Below are 23667 nucleotides of genomic sequence, written 5' to 3' on the forward strand. Positions count from 1 at the left end.
ATCCCTCAGTGTGCTTGTCTGGTCTGCCAGGGTCTCAGAACAATACTCAAACCAATTACCTTTGTCCCTCTCTTCAGCTTGAGCACAATACTCTTGCCCTGTGGCCGCAAAGGCTCTGGGGGAGTAACACGGTGCCTTGGCTGTGGAAGTCTTACAAATGGGACCAGAGGCACCACCGGCATTCAGAGGGGCTGATGTCACCCAGAGCCATTGGCTGAGTGGCCCTCTAGAACAAAGGAGAGGAGACCTGGCCAGCTCTCCCTACCCACACAGCTGTGATTGGGTCAGCCTTTTGCTGAAGTCTGGGAAAGGCTCTAGAGAGCCTAGGAGGAGGGGAACAGGTCTCAGAGGTCCAAAATGAAACAAACAGAGGTACCACACCTGTCAACTGAGGTCTCACCTGGGCACTTGGGTGCTAGGTGGATGCACAGGCTTTCTTTGTGCAGCTGCTAGGGAGGGTGGGCAAAAGACAGGGCCTAGCAGTGGGAGCAGCTATTCTCACTATCCCCAGTCTTCCTGGGGCCTGCCCAGCAGACAGCAGGAGACTGTCAATGTTTTCAAGGCTTTTGAAGTAGACATCGACCAGGGCCTGCTTTGCTGAGGTCTCTTTTGGCTAGAGACTAGAAAATGGTCAGCCCCCACCCCTGTCCAGAACACAATTCAAATTCAGTAGCAGTCTTCCTGGTGGTATGTCACCGCAAGGCTGTGTGTTCACTGGAAAGCACTGGCCAAGCAGCAGCCAAACCCCCTTTCCAATGTGTACTAAGTCATTCATTTATTTCAAGATGTGCACACTCAAGCTGGCCAGGACAGCGTACAGCCCCCAGGTATGTATAGGTCCGTCAATGGCTTGGGCTACAGACAATTCATAGCCCACACCGCATACACACGTGATAGATAGAACAGGAAACCTACAAACCCCAAGTCACTCCGAGAAAAATGAGGGAGGAGGGGGGTGCTAATGCAGCATCTGTGGGGGAAATGAATGCACACGGAAGGACGAACAAGGGAGGAAGGCAAGCTAGCTTCAATCTCGTCACCGTGATATCATTTCTGTGGGGATGGTCAGGGGATTGAGTTCAATAGGTCCTTTAGGAAGCCCTCTGGATCGGTGACTTCAGACAGGAGACCTGGAAAGCAGAGAAAGAGTGTGAGTGTGAGTGGCACACAGGGTCCCCAGCCCCACTGAGTCACAAATGCCTCATCCATGCACAGAACATACTGAGGCCAGCATGCTCTGATGCAACCACTTGCTGGATTCCAACAATGGAGGGAAGGTGGTCACTGTGTGACAAATACTCTGCTCCAGAAGTGGGTGCTATCAGAGACAATCAGGCAGAGGCCAGTTTGAATTTCCCAGAGCAGAAGACTTCAACCTGTCCAGCAGTCACTGAAAGGGCTGCAAACCACCACAACTCTGAGGTTGGTTGGTTGGTTGTTTTTGGTGGGCTCTCCGCTCCCAGATTGGCCTCGAACTCACTGCATAACTGAGGATCTCCTCTGAATTTTTGTGCTACCATGCCTGACTTATCTGGTGTGGGGACTGAACCCAGCCAGGGCTTCATGAATACTAGGCAAGCACTCTTTTAGTTCAACTACACTCTCCACCCCAGAACGGTGACCTGTGTGTGTAAACATAGGGTCTTTCTCCATTGCCCTCACTTTATTTTCTAAGATAGGTTCTTAGAGTTTGCTGGCTGGCTAGACTGGCAGGCCAGCAAGCTCAGTGGGGGTTCCTACAACCTGCAGCCTCTTGGTGCTAGAGTTCTACCCACACCTGGTTTTCATGGGGTGCTGGGGATCAGAACTCAGGTCCTCATGCTTACATGGCAGACCACAACTGAGCCATCTCCCAGCCTTTGTCATCATTTTAGAGTGACCAGAGAAAGGCAAACGACAATGGTCTTGTGGGCTGGAAAGGCAGAACAGGATAGAGGCCTCTGGGTTTTTCTGGGCATCGGTCCCACCCCAGGATTCTTAAACAAGCTGCCAGAGTGCAGGGGCTCCATTTCTTCAATTCTCAGAAAGAGACAGTAAGGAGGGAGCCCTCCCTGCCTGCCATGGGAGACTAACAGAGGCCTTCGTGGTGGGAAAACCCAGTTTATCCTCTACACCAAGTCCCCAGCAGGCACCTGACCTCATCAACAGTGTGGAGCAGACACTGAAGCCTTGAGTTAAACATGAGCATCAAAACAAGTCACCTCCAAGCATCTGCAGTAACAAGGCAAAGCGGCCCTGCTGCTTCTCTTGGCCCTGGAAGGTGTCTTGTCCTTGGATTTGGACAGGGCATGTCTGCTGTTCTAGCAGCTTAAAGGTCTGACGTGAGGTGAAAAAGACAGGCCTCACAGAGACTAGAGGCTCACTGCTGCCAGGACCTGCCCAGTGAGTCCTTCGCCCTGCCCACCTCTTCTCACTAGCTCTGACTTTTATGGTCACTTTGACAGTCTCGTGTGACAAGCACAGGCTTGGCACTCAGGAAACAACTCTGTGCTCTTGGTCAGGATTAACTCTGAGGAAATTAGTGAGTCTGCTGCCTAAACAGCCAGACGCAGGTGCGAAGAGAAACAGACAAGCAAGGGAGCCTGTGACAGGCATCAGGCAGCAAGGCTAGAGACACCATTCTGGGGCAGAGCCCCCACTGGGTCACAAAGAACAGTGGCCCGCAGAGTGCCCAGGACTGGGAAAACAGAAGAAGGCATGTGACAAGATCCCAAGCCTTTGGTGGCTCTCCTTTCCAGAGGACAGAAAGGAATGTTAACAGAAGTGCTCACTTGGCAACAGGGCCTGGGGGGCTCTCCCCTGCATCTGCACACATTCCCTCACAGTGAACAGCAGAAAGCTGAGAAGCAGGAGCCAGCCAGCAAACAGGATCTGGCTGGGTCTGGTTTCCTCTGCTTTGGCTTAGCAGCTCTCCTTTCTAAGACAGCCCCAGTGGAGGGCTATGACACAAGAGTGTCTGGGACCTGGGAAGGTATAATCTGTAATCCTAGGTTGATTTTCCCAGGCCTAAGCACGAGTCAAACACACCCCGTTCCTATCACTTTTCAGATATGATATCCAAGTAAGTTTCTGAGTATTTGCAATTAAGTGACCAATCTGTACAAATAATTCTTAGATAAGAGAGAATGAACTTGAGTTCTGGGAGCTGTGGCATAACTGCTCAGATGTCACCCTTTGGGTACACACTCAAAGCGTTTCCACCTACTGCACACCTGCGAAGGCAGCTGTGTGCAAGGAAGACAAGTGCCCTTTTTCCCGTTAATTCTGAGCTGTCGCTAAAAGTCAGGACCGGAAGGAGCTTGCCTCTTCTGCACTACCCATATCCACTTAACCTCAACCGTCCCCATAACAGCACCAACAGGATGAGGCTAACCAGAGTAGCCCAGAACACTGAGCTCATGTAGTACCACGGGCAGTGGTGGAGTTGGGAGGCCATGGGCACCAGTGCATGCCGCACCGGACCTCTCTCATCCGCGGCTGTTGAAATTTTTTTGGAGATAGGGTCTCTCTAAGCAGCTCTGGCAGTTCCTGAAACTTTCTATGTAGATCAGGCTGGCCTCCAACTCAGAGATCCACCTGCCTCTGCCCGAGTGCTGGGATTAAAGGCAAGTATCACTGCACCCAGCAAGTGGGCTGTTTAAATGAACACTTCTCCTATGACTGGAGGTAGCAAATATGTGCCTATTTCTTCTGCTCTGCTCAGTTCCACTGAGACAGACTTAGGCTTTGCCCCAGACAATCTCTACAAGAGAAAACTGCACTGACCTGCTGCATCGAGAAACTCTGAGAAGGTCTCCACTGGCATGAACTCCTCTTGGAAGGTTTTCAGGGCTTTGTCGGCAGCTTCGTAGATGGGCATGTCATTGTGGCGGATGTACTCGGCCAGAGAGCAGGACCAGCCGCCCTCCGTGTTACTGGTGGGCACCTTCTATAAGAACCAATGAACATGGGGTCAGTGAATAACTGAATGCAGCTGGTTCTCTGCCTCCACCTCAGTCTTGTGGAGAGACCTCCCAACACGTACCAGGGCCTTCCTGGAAGCAAGGAGGCCCTATCTCCAGGGCCCACTGGCCTTAGTTACTCTCCATGAGGCCCTCTCTGTTTCTTTTTTGTTTGTGTTTTTTTGGTTTTTGGAGACAGAGTTTCTCTGTGGCTTTGGAGGCTGTCCCGGAACTACCTCTTGTACACCAGGCTGATCGATCTTGAACTCACAGAGATCCGCCTGCCTCTGCCTCCCGAGTGCTGGGATTAAAGGCATGTGCAACCACCACCTGGCTGAGGCCCTTCTGTTTATGCAATGTTCCACATGGACCTACAATTTCAACATGGGACTTACCCACACCTGCATTTCCAAAACCAAGACGACTGGCATCTCTGAATGGACCAATCCACTCATGATCACAGGGCTCACCCCACACACTAACTGACCTAAGACATGTGGGCCCAAGCAGATAGCAAGTAGGACATTCTACTTTAAGGTGGGCTATATAGGGCTCATTCACAAAGAGCAAAGTGCTACCCATGGCTAAGGACAAGAGTGGGAAGGCTGTCAGTGTACTTAAAGCTCACTGATTGGAGGGTGCATGACACAGTGACCTCAGCTGCCAACAGCTGAATGTGTAGATCTGAGCTGGGGTGCTCACCTCTCCCCAGGTGGAGACCTTTAGCTTTCCAAGGGCAAAGCACCCAAAGCTAGTGAGGAGCCTCGGAATGTGACCACCAATGGGGTTTAGGCAAGGATGCACACATCCCACACCTCCTGGAACTGGCTGGGCCCTAAAGTCTTCCTTACCTTAAACATGTTGTAAATGAGGTCAACAAGAGCCCAGAAGAGCAGGGAAGAACGGTAAGCAGAGTAGTCCTTCACTGCCTTATCTGTTAGCCTGGAAAAGCAGAGCAAAGATGTCTGTTCAGGCCCTGCAGAGACGGAACACAGTGCTTGGGGCAGAGACGGGACACAGTGCCTGGGGACTGAGGGTGCACAGAAGCTGCTGCACATGCTTGAGCAAAGAGCAGCTGTGGACAGGGAAGCCCTGGCTCCCATGGCCGCTGCACCAACTCATCTGACAGTCTGCACTTTTCTAAACTGGGGTAACAGGAACAGGGAGACATAGGTAAACATGGCACCCAAAAGCTCTAACTTAGGCAGAAGGATTCCTGTGCTCACTTGTACTCTGCCCCAACAAACTTCCAAATGTAATGGCTCCTAACAGTGAAGAAGGATAAACAAGGTTCTAACTCAGGCTTTACCTGCCACTAAGAGAAATCTGCTAGACAGCCAAAACAGCCAAACACACTCTCTGCAGAAAACTGGCAAGCTGGTAGAAAATCAGTGTCGAGCAACTGTAATGTCTAGGACTGTCCAGGTAACCACCTAATACCTCCCAAATACCCGGGTAATGTTGGAGGCACTCACACACCCCTTTGTCTCTAACAAGTGCCATCAGCACCTGAGTGACCTGGCACAGGCTCGAAGGCCAGCAAGTGCCTGGGAACACTGGGGGCGCCTCTGCCAAGGTCTACTGCCTGTAGTAGACAACCCTCTTGTAAAGGAAAATTCCACTGGGCTCTGAAGGATCAGAATGCCCCAGCATAAGTGGAGATCTCATTCATGGCTGTGGAAAGTAAAGGTTGTGACTTAAGGTCATCTAAGTCTCACAGCACTCTGGTACACAGCCTATGGCCAGGACAAGCAGCAGCGTGCTCAGCATCAACTACTCATTTAGTTTAGGGCTTGCCTATCATGAGAGAGGCGAGCCACAATGCTTTCAGCAGCCATTTAACTTACAAAGGCAAGCCAGTTGGCATGTGTGACCTGTAGCCTCTGCTATGTTCCCTCTTGCCTACCAGCTTAGGAGGTAGGGGTGGCATGTTGTCAATCATACTGTAAGATGTCCCTGAAGGTAAGGACAACTGTCCAGATGCCTAGTAAGATTCCAGTGGAAGCCTGGGCAACTTCTAGGCTAAAATATCTGCTGAATCCATTTTGCCAAATGTTAAACAAGCAGAAGTCATTAGCTTCTCTTGAGCTATAGTTTATATGCCCCCCTCCCTCCTCTCCTCTCTCTTCCTCCCTGCCTCCCTGCCTCCCTCTCTCCCTGTGTGTGTGTGTGTGTGTGTTGGGAATTGAACTTAGGGCCTCACACATGCTAGTTGAGTGAGTGCTCTACCACTAAGCTATAGCACCAGCCCTTTAAGCTCTAGTTTTGTGTACCTGCTACTGCATCCTAGCCCATAATGAACAGGACTTCAGACAGAACCTGCTGCCACTGATAGCACCCAATACCTTCTGCATGCCCTTGGCTGAAAGGCCTCTCCTTCAAGGGGCCTGATCCTGGGCAAGCCCTCAGCACCTTTTCTGATCTGGCAAACAGCAGGCTTGGAATGTGGGCCACAGCTGGGCTTGGCCCTCTGTGGTTGTGCTGCTTTGGTGAGCATGAGTCTTAGATGACCCTGCCCAGCTTAATTATTTACAGCTAATTAGGAAAGGTGACTAAACTGTTACATAGGAAATGGCACTACCTGAGTGCAGCTCAAGCTGGATTTCCTAATTAAGTCACGACCGAATCAGCTTTTCCTCAATTGCTGGGACAGGAATGAGTTCTGCTCTTGGCTGAAGAATCATTCAGGTGGGCTCAGCCTCTACCCTGCTGTGGAAGCCTGCCTGATTAAGTGGTCATCCTGGGTGCTATGAATGCAATTCCTGTCTCTTTAATAACATCAGTATCTGAAGACCTAGCTTTTGACTTCAAGCAGCTGCTAATATTAACAGTAGGGCTCTTGGAATGTCCTGGATATGACATGTTTGGAATGGGGCAGGAATCTAACAACCCACTCCTTCCTACTTGGCCCAAGCTTCTATTGGCTGAACTCAACAGGAGAGCAGCAAACTGGCCACTCTGGAGACATGAAGGGCCTAATAAAGGAAAGTCTCAGGTGGACCAACTCAGGTACTGTCATCACCATGGTTGGAAGAGGGCCTCCTTCTATTGCCTTCCTGGCCTCCAAGAGTAGAAACAATCCCTGAGCCTAAGCTAATGAGTTCAGAGGCTACAGCAGGACTACACAGGGACACCTGGTACTCCACTGGTAGAAATAAGCTACCATTCCAATGCTGCGGTACAGCTCCCCAAGGTGAGCAGAGACTATTCAGGGTCACCATCAACCCAAGTAGTGGCTGAGTCTATTCTGTATGCTGTGAATGACCACAGGGGTATTATCAAAGAGCTCTGACTTCACTTACAGATGGCTCTTTCAGATAACCCCCATCTGACCGAAATTATGATGTAAAGTCAAGAAAACAAGGACCACTTCCTGCACTCACTCCTTGGTTGGTGCACACATGATTACAAGGAGGGTATAGAAGGCCTAAAGAAGGTGGGGGCAGATGAGCCACAATGTAGGAAGGACAAACTTTTAGTCACTGAACAAGAAATCCCCTGCCACAGTCACTGCCGCGGTGAAACCTCCCTAGTTTAAAGCAAAGCCAGCAAGAGCCAGAAAGTCTGGCTCCCTGGCTTAGCCTTGCTGCTTGTCCTAACTGCCTCACCAGCCAATCGCCGGAGGCCTGGCTGTCTTCCTTTCTGAATTTTCTACGGATGGATACCCAGATTCACCTTTTCGGTGGTTCAACACAAGATGCAGGGGGGCTCAGGCAACTGTTCCCCACCTGTCTAGACTCTTAGGGTTTAGGACTGGAGCCAGTTGACAGCCAGGTCAAATGAGCACACCTTCAACATGCACGTATCACATGACTGAGACAGTCTGGAAACACTGGGAAGACACTGAATGTAGCAATTTCCCAAAGCAGGCACTAACCTGGTGGCTCCTCCTGGAGCCACTGCCCGGGCATGCGAGGCCACCAGCAGCCTGCGTAGGATCTCCACACGCGTGGCTCTCCACTGTTCAGGGGGTAGAACATGCAGGGCCAGGATGGTGAAGTAGTGGGGCCCGTCTACATCAAAGGCGCTCTCCACCCACTTCTCCTTGGGCTGCTCCAGGAAGCCTTGCAGGTTCTTCTCCTCCCGGGATGTTGCTCGGGTTCTAGAGGAAAAGAATTCAGATGGCAACAGGGAAGGGGCAGGGTCAACCAAGACAGCACTGGACAATCTTCCGGGCTGGTACTTCCTCCTACCTCCTCCTCTCTAGCAACCCAAGCCTTCTACCTGCTCAGGTTCATCACTGTGTCACTTTAACAGTCCCCAACATTTCCTGGCTCTTGGACAGGGCATGGTTACCAACTCTTCAATGTGGACTTGTCATAATTTTTCTAGAAGCCCAGGGAAGAGAGGTGACTTTCCAAAGTCACAGAGTTGAAGAATGGGTTCCCTGACATGGTCAACAGCCCATCTTCTCCATGAATCCCATTATGTCGATATGGTCTACAATGCATGTGCCCCCACCCTATCCAGGTTCTCTGTGTGGGCTGTTTGCTCATGGCCTGTCCTCCCTCCCCATCATCAGCTGCTGCCTGTCTGAACTGTGTGTCAATGACCACAATACACTGACTGCCAGGCACATGGCTTTTCTTATTTAATAGGCATAAGAAGCTGTGAGACAAGAACTACCTGTCCAACTGTACAGAAGAGCAGGCTATAGTACTAGGAACTAAGTGCCATGCCAAGCAAAGACTAGACTGAGGCCCCAGGCCTGGTTCTAAGGTCAGTCATCAACCATACCCCTTTCTCATGACAAGTCTTAGCAATGGCCAGGACCTCACGAAGAAGCCAAGAATCTCCAGCAGTGTCCCTATAACCTACTGGTATTCAACTATGAGGAGAAGACAAAACACCACCAAAAACCCCAGTATCCAGTAGCATGGTCACAGTCACTGGCTATAGGGATGCAGGACGATGGTACAAATTGGGCATGCCCAGACCCATGGGAGCCCTAACTAGCTTCTCCATCCCTGTGGGGAACCTCAGACTTCTGGTCATGACAGGCTCTTCTCAGGTTCAGGATTGGCTCACTAGTATAGCAAACTTGCTTTTGTGTGTAAATGTCCTATCAGAGGCCCAACTGCCTTATGACCAAGCTCATGCCACTGTCCAATGGCTAGCAAAGAAAGCAGCCTATGGGTGAGGAGGCCCTGCCTGCTCAACAGAGCCAACACCTGAAGTCACCAGTGCCATCTGGTGGGGTCAATCCTGGGAAGTGTTTTCCTCACTGGGTGGCTGCCTAAGCAGTCCACTCTAGCTTATGGCTAACAAGAGGCATGTCTCTGCAAACCCCGAGCCTTTGTCAGGGCCCAAAGAACACTGGCAATTAGTACTGCTGGGGCCTGCAGCTGGGTCCAGACAGTAGAATGTCTATGCTGCCGGCAATGCCAGGTGTCTCTTCTGACAGCCAGGGTGTTAGGCAGATGATGTCATGTGCTATGAAGGGCCCTGCCCTGCAGTTTAACAATGAAGCCTGCAGTCTTGAGGTCACAATTTATCTCCCAAGGAAAAGACAGGAAGGGAAAACCAAGTGTGAACAGGGAAAGGACAAGAGCTGACTGCCTTGGTACCTGATAGCAAGGTAGCTTTGTGGGAGGACCATGCCCAGCCTGCCCATGACTACCAGCTCTGCCTACTAAAGCTGTGGATCTCAGGGAGAAGGCAGGTCTGTACCCAGCCAAATAAAATCCAAGAGGGCAGGCATATGTCTTACCGTGCTTCTAAGCCTGGCTGAGTGGGATGGCTTCTGCCTCCTCAGAGGCCTCTTTAACACCCCATTTCCAGCCCCACAGACACAAACAGCTCTTTCTCCCTGGCTGCATTCCTGTTCAGTTGCTTTCCCAATATTCAACACCCCCTGCCCTCATCCTTGCCAGAAGCATTACTGCCGGGCTGAGAAAGCCAGTGTTCCACTTGTGCAGCAGCCTCAATCCCCCAGAAGCCTACAGCTATATCGGCTGAGTGCTCTGACTAATGACATGATGCGACTCTCAGCCATGGTCCTCATCTGAGTTAGAGATGTAGAGTAAGCAGCTTCTCCACCCCTGTTCTCTCTCAAGGCCATCCCAGGGCCAGAGTCCCTAGCTGCCCACATTGCCATATTCTCTGCAACCCTCAAAACAGTGGATTAAAAATGTCCCCTCAGGGGTGGGAGAGATGGCTCAGAGGTTAAGAGCACCGACTGCTCTTCCAGAGGTCCTGAGTTCAATTCCCAGCAACCACATGGTGGTCCACAACCATCCGTAATGAGATCTAGTGCCCTTTTCTGGTCTGCAAGCATACACACAGACAGATTACTGTATACACAGTAAATAAATAAAATTAAAAAACAACCAAAAAACCAAACCCCTCCTCAGTAAAGGCTGAGCAGAGAGGGACAGGGAATGTCAGCCAAGGTAGCACCCGGGGTCACAGGGTACTGACGTGTTCAGGACGTAAAGCACGGTGTGAATGATGTATGGGATCAGGTGGATGTTGCTCTCCCGGCCACCCCCACCAGTGTCTGCACTGAACGACTGCTCCATGGCGAAGCGCAGGAAGAGCAGCTTGATGTCATGGATGTTGAGCTGGTACGTGGGTTCCCGCTGGCCCGTACATTCCTGGAGGTAAGTGTTATGCCTAGGGAGAAGCAGAACCAACACGTCATGGGAGACAGACTCCCACCCCATCCCACCCCACCCTCAGCTGCTTTCATAATTTAAACACTAGAGGTGCTGGGTAGTGGTGGTGCATGTCTTTGGTTCGCAGCACTTGGAAGACAGAGAGTGAGTCTACAGAGTGAGTCCCAGGACAGCCAGGACTATTACAGAGAGAAACTGTTTCAAAAAACTAAAAAAACCAAAACCAAAAACCAAACAAACAAAAAAACAAAAAACAAAACAAAACAAAAAACAAACCACTAGAGTCATAGCCCATAGAAGTGAACTCTGGGAGACTCTGACCCTGAGGACTAAGTCAGAGGTCCTGAATATTATAGGAGGAGAGCTAATGAGAGATTTTACAGGGAACCCAAGAAACCAAGGATGCTGGTTTCACCTCAACAGGTCACTTTAGTCAACTCTATTCCTTAGCCCTATCTACTCGGAACAGCTCTGTGGTTAGTGGTAAGCACAGACATGCATGCCCAATGAAGTGTCCAAGAAACTGCCCCTTTTCTGCTATGAAGACACTCAACACTCACCTTGCTAAGCAAGTGGCAAAGGCTGATTCAGGGACATGGGGGCCCCAGACTGGAAGGAGCCCATTGCACTTCGTGTTGGCATTCTGCAGGGCAGCGCTCTCCCATTCTTCCCGGCCTCTAGCCAATCTGGATGGAAACAGGGAGGAGAAGAGGGACAAGTTAACTGCTAGGATAAATCTGGTAATGAGGTACCCGGTGATGAGAGCCTGCTAACATTAGCCCTGGTCCTAGGGAAAGAATTAGCCATTTGTAAACTCCATAGGTAAATTTTTGCTTCAACAATTCAGGCAAGCAAGACTGCTTCCATCAGCCTTGGCTAAGGCCAAACATCCAAAGCCAAATACAGTTTCTTATATGGTAAGTACAGTTCATAGGTCTATGGGGAGTAAGGTAGACACCTACTGCTCGAAGATAAGAAAAGCAGGCTTGCCAGTGGGACGTAGTAACACACCCCTTTACTACTAGTACTCAGGAGGCAGAGGCAGGTGGATTTCTGCGAGTTTGAGGCCAGCCTGATCTACTGAGCGAGTTCCACGACAGCCTCCAAAACTACAGAGAAACCCTGTCTTGATAAAGCCAAAAAGAAAAGAAAAGCAGGCTTAAAGCCCCAGAGTTAGTAACTACAGCCCCAGAAGCCCAGGCCGCTGAGCCATGGCTCCCCTTATCTGAAGCAACCTAGGTCCAGGCTGGCTGGAGCCATTCTGCAAGAGCCAACACCTACCTGACAGCAGCTAGGTGACAGTCGTAGTGCACAATGTTGAAATGGGACACAGTACTGTAGCCCTGCTGTTTCCGGGGCTTGTTCTCCATCTCCTCCAACGCTACCCGCTTGGTGAAGGTGTAAATGCCTAAGACCTTTGTGGGCTACAAGGACAACACAGAAAGGGGGGTGAGGAGAAATTCCCAGCCAAGCTGTGCAAGGAGCTGACAAGACGTGTTGAGCATCTCCCTTCAGATGGGTTTCATATGGGAAGTGGTCACTCTGGTGTGCAAGCATCATTTGCTGCCATTAACTCACGTGAGGCTCAATTCCTTGGGGCAGTATTGAGAGGAGCTAGGATGTCTTAGAGGTAATTAAGTCATGAAAGTCCCACTGTGTGGTTAACTGATACCTAGTAAGTCCCAGTATCCCACTCTTGAACTTCCAGAACCGTGAGCTAAATAAACTATGTGTGTATGTGTGGTTCTAGGAATGGAAGCTAGGGCCTTATGCATGGCAGGCAAGCATCCTACCACTGAATTATACTCCTAGCCCCAAACCTCTGTTCTTATAAATAAATCAGTGTTGGGATGGGGGCAGAGAGCCAAGCCTAGTCCATCTCTGTCTGTGCTTCATCTATCTAGAGGGAAGCACAGTGTCTCCATGGCCACTTGCTTTACAAAGCTGTCAGATAGCTATATCAACCAAGACACTTATCCTTCCACAGCCTATGAGCAAAGAAGAGGCCTCTCGTGGTACTGTCAGAAAGCAAACAGACCACCTTCCCACTGCTCCTTCCAGGTGTCACTTCACTTGGACACCCTTAAAAGTTGGGCTCTAATCACCCATAGTTATCCTGAACAGAAGCAATGCAGTATGATTTGAAGTCCCCAGGCCTGAGGTTAGCAGAACCTCAGCTGCAATTCTGGCCTCGCCATGTGACCTTTGCATTCCTACCCAGTTGGGGCCTTTAATAGGGTTTAAAGACAAGTGCCCTGGCATTGACAGAGGACGCCTATGATGCTCATGCTCAGATGAGTTTGTCTTCCTGCCTAGAAGGCTAGCAGCTGGCCCTTGTGTGAGACCCCCAAAGCCTATCTCAGTAGAAAGTGGCTTGCAGGAGACCGGCATGTCTAGACACAGAGCCAGGCTGTGCTACCAACAGCCAGAGCATGCCCAGCAGCCCTACCTGGAACTTGTACCCCTCCCTGCAGATGCAGCAGGTGAGGCCCGGCTCCTCTATCAGCTCTTCCATCTGCTTCAGGAGCGCAGTCTTGGTCACCACCTGGCCCTTCTCGTTTGTCTAGAGGGGAACACAGGCAGCGTGTCACAGGATTCCCACATGCCTTCTCACCCTGGCTCGAGAAGACCACACATAGACATAAAGGGACGCTGTGTGGAGAGGAGAGCCCTTCTGCTGCGCTGTGAGGGGTGGAACTCGGGCCTTGTCAGCTTTGGCTAGTGGCAAGCACTCTGCCACTACGCTATACACCTCTGTCTCCACTGCCTTTTATTGAGGGAAAGCTATCAAAGCAGAGGACACCAAGCACTGGAAAGCTGGCATGTTGCCATGTTGCCACTTGTTATCAAAAAGCCCCTTTGGTCTGTGCCAGCCTACTATGTCTCAATTGCCAAGGGCTGCCGTGTTCTGATCATTTACTGTTCCCAGCAAGTGTCAAACTGCTGACACACAAGTTTATTGTTAAGACAAGGCTCTTCCAGGGCCACCATTTCTTCCAAAGTAGGACAGCAGAATCCTTTGTGTTGATCATACCCTGTTCAAAGTCCTGTCTACACTTAGTAGCTGCATGCCAGGAACAATGTGAAATGCATATAATAATGTCAAGCCACAGGACCACTTGAGGGTTTAAATATATCTTATATATGAGGTTCTTCCAGTGTCTGGCATGGAGCAAATTCTGGATATACATAATTAGTATTTCCACTTTACTCTGCGTCCCCGAGTGTGCTATGGCAGTGGCCACATCTAGAAGTGCCCAGCACAGCTACCTCTGCCTCTTCCCCTGTGCAGCTCTCACACCATCATGCCCAGCATGGCTGGGAAGCACATTGGTTTGCCTGTAGGGCACCTTATCCATAGTGGAGACTTAGCAAGGAGGCTTTACCGTCATGCCCAGAGTGCCCAGAGCCTTCTGCCTCATGGCCATGGCCATGCGCTTCTTCTCTGCTCGGGTCTCCCTGCGGGCTGCATCAATCTTCTTGTTCACATCAGGGTGTTCTCGCAGGGCCTCCAGCAGGTTCTCAGCCAGGGTACCAATGCCCTCGTCACTGGACACCTGCTCTAGTTTATGCAGGTTTGTGATGGAGTCCGTTCCAATCAGAACCTGAAAAAGAGAACCAGTGAGATTTGTGTATCTAGGATGGAGGCAGCCTTCCACCAAGGGTCAGTCACAGCCTTTGAACATCTGCCAGCATGCCCAATCTGTCCAGTTATAGAGGGAGCCTGTCACCCAGGCCCAGTCAATACTTCACAATCAGTCCAAGTAAGTGTACAAACTTGTGACTCTGGCTTCATAGAGGTGAGAGCCTGAGATTAACCACTGCAAAAGATGCAGCTGGTAGATTTGGCTTTGTCAGTGACCTCTAACTAGTCACTCTAGTCATTAGCCCCAGTATTCTCACATATAAAATAAATGGGGACAGTGTCAAGGCAGTTGCACTGTGCCTGGGAGGGGGAGGCCAAAGAGAGCTGCTTTGGCTAAAAACAGTGGGAGCACCTGGCAAGGCCTGCATAGGAACACCCTAAGCTCTGCATATGGGTGTCTGCAGCCATCGGACTGGTGGCAATCCTCCCAGTGTACAAGATACTGGAGGCAAAAATTCCAGCATGCGTGAGTGGAGATGACAAAAAATTAAACAGCTACCAACCCTGTGCTTTGGCAAAGCTGGCTTCAGGGCCCTGTGGCACCATGTGACAGGAGCTGCAGCAGATGCAGTGGAGAAAGACCTCCAGGTGAGCTCAGTGGGTGGCCTCACAGCATCACTGGAAAGCCTCACCATCTAAGTTAGCTGTGATATTTACTATTCATGTGATGAAAAACCGAAAACAGCCAACTTGAGAGGTGAAAGCTTGAGTTGTTTGCCTCCTATCACTCACTAACTCATAAATCCACCCTCGCTATAGGAACACTGCAAACCCACGTCAGCAAAACTGCATGTTATCTCATGCCCCGTGTTCCTAAATGCTGAGCCCATGTTTAAGACCTAGCAAACTTTTCCACAGGCACCCACACCCCACACTCAACACCTTAAGTGTTCCCTGTGAGCATGCATGTGCGTACACGGACAGATACGTGTGAAGTAGGAGTAGGGAAACCACAAGACCTTGTCCACAAGAAACTCACACATGAACAGGAAGGGCGGCCCACACATAGAGAATCTGTTTACCATCCATCTTCTCTCTACCCTCAACCCCATCCACTTCCTGATGAAACAACCATTTCCTTCATCACTGAGTAGAGTTCTAAAGTTACCAAGCCCTTTCTCTCTCCAAATCCCAGCGAAGCCCCTGCCAGGTCTTTGCTGAGCCCATTCACTATGTAGCTCAAGCTGCCACTGGCCATTTGTTCACCTGGATCATGACAAAAGCCCAGCATACATTCACCATTTTTCTAACTTCTTGCAGCATGCATGGCATTGCCCTTAGAGGGAGATCCATCCTCCTAAGCTGAACATGGTGGGGCACACCTGTACTGAGAGCTAGGGCAGGAGTTTGAGGCTAACTCGAGTTTCATAGGGAAGATTTGGCCAGCTCAGGCTGCACAACAAGACATGTGAAAAGCCATCACATTTTGCTCTTGGACAAATTACAGTTGTTCCTACTGCAAAATGCAGCTATTACAAGGAGTGGAAACATGTGTGCAAAATCTTACTGTGAAGGCATATCAACTGTGGCTATCTACTGGATTGAGACGAAGTCTAGCAATGAGATCTGAGTAAGACTTTCACTGTATGACTGAGTCAATACACTTTCCAGGTGAGTTATCAGAACAGGCTGCCAAACATGAATGCAGAACTATATTCAACGCAGAACAGTATAAAAACAAAATAACTCTATGGGTTCTCAAAACAGCATTAAGCCTTATCCCCACCTAGAAAATGGTGAAACACAAGAGCCATTTCATGCAAAAGACACAGACGAAACACAGCAAAGGCAGTTAGCATTATAAAGCATCAGAGAAATGCAAGTCAAAACTACAGTCAGGCACCATCGCACTTGGCAGAGTGGCCGGGGTAAAAACAGCCAGCAAGTGTAGCAAAGACAAGAGAACTGGGCCACTTTTGCACTGCTGCCAGAAAGGTAAAGCAGGCCTGCTACTGCAGGAGAGTCTGGCAGCTTCTTTTTATAATTGGTGTGTGTGGTGTGTCAATGTGAGTGCAGGCACATGTGTGGAGGGCAGGGGAAAACTGTCTGAGCCAGTTCCCTCCCTCCACTCTTGGATGGATTCTGGAATGTAACTCAGAAGGTCAGGCTGGCATGGTAAGTGCTGAACCACATTGCTGGTCTGGCAGCTTCCTATAAATTAAACATCAGCAACTACCCACCCTACTAATTACACACTTTTGGGCATTTGCCCCAGAAAATAATACCTGCTCCTGAATTTCACAGCAGCTTGGTAAGTAATACCCCAAATGGGAACCAACTAGTTGTCTTTTAACAGGTGGGCAGTTACAGAGTGAGACATATCCCTGTGGAAGGACACTGCTCAGCAGTAGGAAGGACACAAAACATGTGCAATGACCCAAAAGAATCTTGAGAAACCCTGATGAACAGAAAAAGACAATCCGAAGGCTACATATTCCATGGGTTCATGTTTGTGACATTACAGAAATGGAGAGCCCAGCAGGGGTCTGTGGGAGGGGCACAGAGGACACTATGTAAGGGCAGAAGAGGGACTCAGTACCAAGGTCACTGTTGAGTTTAATATAGCTGAAGTTCAATTTCTCCAATGAATTACTGCCCAGGAATCTATAGCTATCTGAAATGGGGTGGAAAGAAAACTTGCAGCCCACACCATCCATGTGGGATGGGCGAGGATCTGTGAGTGGTTACCAACAGTGCTGAAAGATCAGGAGTGGGCTGCAAAGTTGTCAGCTGCCTGAGGCAGAGCAGAAAACAGTGGTGACGGTGTTTCAGATATCCAAGTGGCTGAGCTGGCCATCGATCTGAACTGCTAACCCTCATTCTCAATTCAACTGCATGCAGAGCCCCGCTTAAGACTGTGGAACTCACACTGCACACAGAGCTAGAGGAGCCAAGGGTTCCTACCCTAGAAGCCTCATGCAACAGGGTAAGCCACATATGGGTGACTTGCTGGTTATACACAGATGGTTTATGATTTCTTCCTGTTTCCTGTCCAGTCCGAAGAATGAGGTCCACAGACATGCTGGTCACTCACCTGGGTGGCAGGGTGCTGCATGGCCAATCCCCGAAGAAGCCTCAAAATAAATGGCAGAGCAGGGCGAGACAAAAACTTTTTCCAGATGTCAGCATCCAAACTGCAAAATAGACAAGGGCACATGAACATCCAGGAAGCAATGCTGAAAATCTGCTGCTGAGCCTGACTTGTTTAAACATGATCGTTTCAAGAATGTAATGAGGGGTCACTAAGGCCAAACCCAGCTGAGACGCCAGATAAAGATGAGCACTTGAACAGAAGCAGAAAAGTCCCAGGACTTGACAGTGGCTGAGGGGTTCTGGGCAGGTCCCTGAAGGGGGAGGGGGCACGGGGCACACAGGAAGCACCACACTAAGATGTTGAGAAAAATGGTAATGTATGAGGAGAGTGCACAAAGCCCCAGGGAGGGTGCCTTACTTCTTGGCACTGGGGATATGCTTTTTCATGTAGTCTAAAGCATTCTGGGTGATTCCCTTCTGCAAGATGAGATCCTTCAGCTGGTGCCCATTGCTGTTGTTCTTGATACCGGCAGCAATTTTGCAGAAACAATCCAGGAAGACTTTGTCATCCCCACTGTGGTCTTCATCATACCTAGAGAGCATATAAGATCCAGCATGAAGGCAGAGCTCACATCACCTTCTTGGGTAACAACTCGGCGAACCACCTAGAAGATCTAGTCTAAACCACAGGGAAAGGAGACCTCAGACCAGGACTCTGCCACTCTCCCCTTGCCTACTCCTGTGCCTAAGCTTGCATTGTTCTTTTTCATCTTCAGGCTTTGGCAAATGCAGCTTCCCCAAACCTTGTCAGGCCTTTCCCCCACTCTCATACCTTCCCATACTGCTTTAATATAATGTGGTTTGGTTACTGCCACCCCACTAGACAAAATCCCTAAAATTCCAGATCTCAGACACACAGCACTCAACAGAAATCCAGGTGACTTGCTCAGCCTCACAAAGCTGGCTTGGGATTTCTGGGGCACTGCCCCCAGGCTCACTTTATCAAACTCCAGACTCTTACTTATCAAAGCTGCAGTATGGCTTGAACCGCTCCACCAGGATCTGCATCTTCTCCACCTCTCCAAAGGACAGGTATGGGATGATGCGCAGCAGGCCCTGCAGCACACTGGGGTTGGAGCGAACGAAGGTGCTGTTGATCTGGTCCAGGAGCATCACCAGCTGATCCTTGTCACCTGTGAGGAGGAGGTTGCCCTGCAACAGAAGATGGAGTCAGGATGGGGGCTGCAGCCAAGAACTGACCCCCAAAGTCAGCCACTCTCACCAGACAGAACTGCTCTCAGTACTTGCTGGGGAAGTAAGTAAGTAAGCTGCCTGGAATCCCACTGATGAGCTTCCAAGAAGCTATGATGGCTCTCAGGTGACCAAACTACACTAATGCCACATCCTGCTCCCCGGGAGAATAGAGACTGCTAGACCCTCCTGGGGGTACAGGCCTAGCCCAGTCACCAACGCCAGGAGGCAGGAAGTCCAGGTGCAGAGAGGAGAGAATGAAGTGTGGGTTGACGTCAACCCCTAGACCTGATTGCATCAGTCACGTCACTTCTCAACTGTCAAGTGAAGTGTTGAACTATGGCATTGCCTATTCATCCAGCTTATGCCTGGGTCCATTAATGAGTACCTTCAGACTGAAAGAACATCCTTGGCAGCTTTCTTTCCCCTGAATGCAAAGGTCTCAGGCTCAGCACAATGACATCACCCTGAGTAGAGAGTCTGGTCATTCCTAACATGAACGAGTTCAGCCGTTCTGGTTGAGCTCAGTTAGCTCCAGACAAGCCCACTGCTGTTCCCAGTGTCTATGTGCAGAGGGACCAGGCCGAACTCACCTTGTCCTCACTCAGGGGCTCTGCATTGGATTCATCTAGAATGATCTCCATGATGCTCAGCACCTGCTCAGCCACAGCTGCTCCTCCACTGTCCTTGCTCTCTTGTTCAGCCACCAGAGCCTGAAGGAGGAGACCCAGTGACCCTCAGGACATAACCACAGCCACTCATTGCTGGTGACCTCTGATGCCTTCCATGGTCTTAAAGCCCAGAGAGAGAGTGTGTGTGCATGCGTGTGTGCACTTCTGAGAGGGAGAGAGCAGAAATGTGATGTTCTGGGTCTCATTCGAGGAGAGAGAGGCACTACTTTCTTGCAGTGTTGGGTCTACTCTACAGACTTCTTTCTGTTCCTGGTTTCAAATCTGTACTCAGCAAAGGGACAGAAAGCTCTGAGGTGCCACGAGAGCAGCATGAGTATGAGTCATTAGGAATAGAGGGCTGAAGGGCCAGACCTAGGGCTGAGATCTCTCACTCAGGACCACTAAACCCCCATCTTCATCATCTATGGCCTGCACTCTTACCAAGTTTAAAGTTCCCAGCATGACATTCAGAGTGTTCATCTCCAGCTTGACCAGCTGCTGCCTGTTGACTTTCACCTTCACACAGTAACTAAACAGCTTCAGCAGCACCTGTGAACAGGAACCAGCTCAGACCCAGAGAGCGAGCACCCACATGTGTAAAATATGCAAGGCATGAGTGTTGAAGAGGACGCCTCAGTCATATGCAAGGCATGAGTGTTGAAGAGGACGCCTCAGTCAGCAGGTACTCTTCCTGAAGTGCAAGGAGGGGTGACCATTAAATGGCATGGTAAGGTGGCTGGGCTCTCATACCAGGTCGGCATCTTAAGTGGCAGCATTCTCCAGAGTTCCCTCTATACCCTACATGATGGCAGGGACAGGGTTCTTGATAGGTTAGGTGGTGTCCACCATTCTGAAGAAACCCAGTATCAGCTAAGACTCTGAACTAGTGGCAGACAAAACATCCCAACACAAGTAGCCTGTGGGGGCTGAGGACCAGGTAGGCCATTTAAATGACAGAAGAGTATTTATCCTCGGACACCCCAGAAGGTAAAGACAGTAGTGAAATCTCTGTGGTGCCACTGGAATACCCCGACTAGTGAGACAGATGGCCCTCCAAACAAAAGCTATGACACAAGAGCAGTTATCAGGGGAAACAGTTATCAGTTCCTCTGATACCTAAAGAGATACTGGAGAAGACAGCCACCACCCTGGTTTTTAGGTGGAGTAGGCCAGGAGGAAAGCAGTGAGAGGCTTAGACCTCAAAGGTTTGTGAAAAGGCAGGTCCTTCACTGGCTTACACTGGTCTCTGCTGCACCACACTGCCCTCTAGTGTCAAGTGGCTCAGTGACGACAGCTTTGTGTAGAAGGTGGTTCCCACCATACTGGCCACAACTCACTGTTTTTGGTTTTTTTGGTTTTTGCGAGACAGGGTTTCTCTGTATTGTTTTGGAGGCTGTCGGTCCAGCCTTGCCTCGAACTCACAGAGATCCGCCTGCCTTTGCCTCCCGAGTGCTGGGATTAAAGGCGTGCGCCACCACCGCCCGGCCACAACTCACTGTTAAAAGGTGGCGTCCCTGCTTAAAATCTTTGATTCCTGCCAGTCTGTTAAGCATGCATTCCAGACCCCCACATTGGGCCATCACACTGGCCATCTTGTATACTTCTTCCTCATCTTCTTCTTCATCTGGGAGAAAAGGGAAATGAAGAGAAGAGAAACTGAAAATGGAAGTAAGAGAATCAAAATACATAAGCCTTCCCTGGGCTGAGTGCATGGCCCTTTCTGGATCTGGAATAAAGGTCTCATTCCCATAGGAGCTTTGCCCAAAGTTGAAGTCAATTAACGTTTTCTGGTATTACAACAAAGTGCAAGCAAATACTTTTTCAATGGAACAGAGAGCTAAGGCAGAGAGAAATCTGAACTCAAGTCTGCTAACTGCATCTTTCCTTAACAGCTTGAATGTTTTCATCAAATTCAAATCAAGTCTGGATGCCTATCTTTCTCCGCTACAACTGTGATGCAGAGCACAGGCTACTGTCCTCTGGGACATGGCTGCTTTGGCCGGAAGTCTAGTATGCAGCACTGTAAGTGGAGAGACCGTACCTGTGGTGGAGTCCAGAGATTCAATGAACTCTTCAGTGGCATCACCCAGTAGCCCCCGCATTCGATAAACAATCCTCATGGGCTCTCCCTAAGCAGAGTAATTTGGAGAGGTAGACTTAAAAACAGGTCCAGAAAAAAAGGTAAGTCTTCACCCTCAGACTTGCTTAATGCCTTGGTGACATAACCCTCCATTTCTCTAACAGGGTGGGAACTCACAGAGGTGGAAGAGACTCATTTTGTTCAGTGCCTGTTGCAGGCCTGGCACTGTAGACTCGATTCTAGTTGATGCCATTAAATGCTAGGTAAGTACTCCAACAACTAGTCCCCAAGTGTTTTACTCTGTGCTGAGTCCTGTGCTGATTAGGCACAACTGTCCAACTCAGGTTAGACAGCCTGCTTGCCTAGGCTAGAAGTGGAGGCCCAATTCTAAGCCTGTGCCCATGTTAGGCGGAGCTCGTTCTACCCACTGAAGCCCACAACCCAAAGGATCAAGACAAACAAGTGTATATGGGTCAAAGATACACTGGTTCAAGTTTCAGGACTTGTCATGTACCACCCAATAGGGAGGTTCATCCCAATCAGCAAACTGACACCCAGAGTCCGGGACAGTCAGGAAGGAGCTGCTGAGATAGTCCCTAGAGGCCCAGCCTCAGTTCAGAGGTGAGACGCAAAGGTGTAAGGTCACTCATGACTCCTTGAAGCTACCTCACCTACGTTAGCTAAATGCCTCCCATACTGTCAAGACGATGAATTATCTTCACACCCAGAAAGAAAGTAAAACTACAGTGGCTACACTCCGGCCATGACTAACAGCAGTTCTACTCGGCTGGTCCTTAAGGCAGAAAAGGTGGCCTACCCACAGCTCATGGAGAGAAAGCAAACACATACCTCATTCGTGGTACACCAGACCTTCTTGTAAACCTCGGCCACTGGAAGGTCCAGACTGATAATTTTATTGTTCACTAGGAGCTGAAAAGTAGATGAGGTAATTACTACAAGTAACTGTATGCAACTCCACATGCAGGTTGAAGGTACCTAGGAAAGGGCTCATGGGTTACACTCATCACTCATCACAGGGCTCTGTCAACGTTTACACTCTAGGGAAAAATGTATGTGTGTGCACAACACCCAGCATTTTCTGCACAGTGTTGGAGAGAAAGACCCTTAACCTGCCATGGACTCCAGCTTTGACCTGACTGAAGATCCTTGACCTTGAGCCCATTTCAGGTTCAGCACTAGAAAAACCATCTTTGCCTTTAGTCACATGGATGGCAGCACCAGACTTGAGAAGTCATCTGCTAGGAGCGCAAGGCTAGGGATATGACTCATATACTAGAGTCAAAATGCCAGGATTCCTGGGGCTCCACTAACCTGGACCCTCTAGAAAACTGCCAGAAGCAGCAGTAACAAAATCCTACATCACTCCAAGCAACAACCATCAAGCCGTCTCCTGTTTCATGCCAGGAACTGGCATGGATCATGAACCTTACCAGCAGGAGAGGAAGGAAATGGGACCACTAGTTTCATTTTCACAGACTAACTTCCTACCTGGGTAACCAGTGGCTCACTAGAAACACCCAGCTGCCACCCAGCCCGTGCTGCTGGTGAGTGACCAGCACAGCCCTTACCTCCATCCCACTGTCATCTTCCAGAAGAGCCACCAGGTCACAGTCCTGGCAAATCTTGTTCTTTATGTCCCTCATAAGAGGCCCGATGCCTGGCTCATTGCTGCTGTATGGGTTTCCGGGCATCCTGCCCTGTAGAAAGTCCTCTTGCTGGGGATCCTTCTCCAGGGTCACGAAGAACTCGGTGACTTCATTCTCTTCCTAAAGGACATAAAAAGGGATGTGTCAGAAGGGACAGAACAAAAGATTTAAAGCATTGCCCTGTTCTGTAGGCACCAGGAGGAAAACACAGTAAATGCAGTATACCCTTACACATTAAACATGTTAAGGGACAGATGGCCCTGAGATCATTTTAAACACGACATGCTCCTCACAGCTTAACAAGGAGAGACAGCCTATCAGAACAAGGAAACAAGGAGCAAATGTGCTGTCTGGTAAGAGGCAGACCAGTCTGAGGCCAGGCGAGTCACTGGAGACTTATGCAGAAGGGGTTTCTCTCTGTGACACACTCAGGCAAACAAACCCCAATGGTCTTTCATCAGAAACTGAGGATACTGGTATTTCCCTCAACAATTAGAAAGGTCGCTGGACCAGACCACAGGAAAGACACACACACACACACACACACACACACACACACACACGGTGCAGAAGAGGAGGAGGAAGAGGTGACAATACACCCAACCCTACACCAGAACTACTGCTGCGCCTGCAATGGGCTGCTTGGTCTTTAGGTAGAAGATTTTCCTCTCATTAGAGGAGGGAAATCAGGAAGTTACTTCTACTTTGTGACAGTGAGTGGACCTGGTAATAATGATACTAAGTAGTCCACAGTTTGAGTC

General features: G+C 49.8%; 1 protein-coding gene across 8 annotated transcripts in view; it reads right to left on the reverse strand.

The window, feature by feature from the left end:
* Positions 1-749: 749 nt before the first annotated feature.
* Ubr4 (ubiquitin protein ligase E3 component n-recognin 4) overlaps positions 750-23667 on the reverse strand; it is a 108158-nt gene continuing 85240 nt past the window's right edge. For all 8 annotated transcript variants that reach the window (XM_013121235.3, XM_040757539.1, XM_021233582.2 and 5 more), the window contains 18 exons: positions 22829-23026; positions 22089-22169; positions 21201-21288; positions 20656-20783; positions 19601-19708; positions 19082-19201; positions 18259-18449; positions 17656-17829; positions 17239-17338; positions 13945-14163; positions 13008-13121; positions 11840-11982; positions 11119-11244; positions 10362-10556; positions 7819-8043; positions 4793-4883; positions 3766-3928; positions 750-1130 (listed from right to left, as the gene is read on the reverse strand). In XM_013121235.3, coding sequence (XP_012976689.1) covers positions 1066-1130; positions 3766-3928; positions 4793-4883; positions 7819-8043; positions 10362-10556; positions 11119-11244; positions 11840-11982; positions 13008-13121; positions 13945-14163; positions 17239-17338; positions 17656-17829; positions 18259-18449; positions 19082-19201; positions 19601-19708; positions 20656-20783; positions 21201-21288; positions 22089-22169; positions 22829-23026 — 2529 coding nt within the window. In that variant the 3' untranslated portion in view covers positions 750-1065. The remainder of the gene's footprint in view (positions 1131-3765; positions 3929-4792; positions 4884-7818; positions 8044-10361; positions 10557-11118; positions 11245-11839; positions 11983-13007; positions 13122-13944; positions 14164-17238; positions 17339-17655; positions 17830-18258; positions 18450-19081; positions 19202-19600; positions 19709-20655; positions 20784-21200; positions 21289-22088; positions 22170-22828; positions 23027-23667) is intronic.

Source organism: Mesocricetus auratus, unplaced genomic scaffold (assembly GCF_017639785.1).
Source record: "Mesocricetus auratus isolate SY011 unplaced genomic scaffold, BCM_Maur_2.0 Super-Scaffold_100014, whole genome shotgun sequence".
In the NCBI taxonomy this organism is placed as follows: domain Eukaryota; kingdom Metazoa; phylum Chordata; class Mammalia; order Rodentia; family Cricetidae; genus Mesocricetus; species Mesocricetus auratus.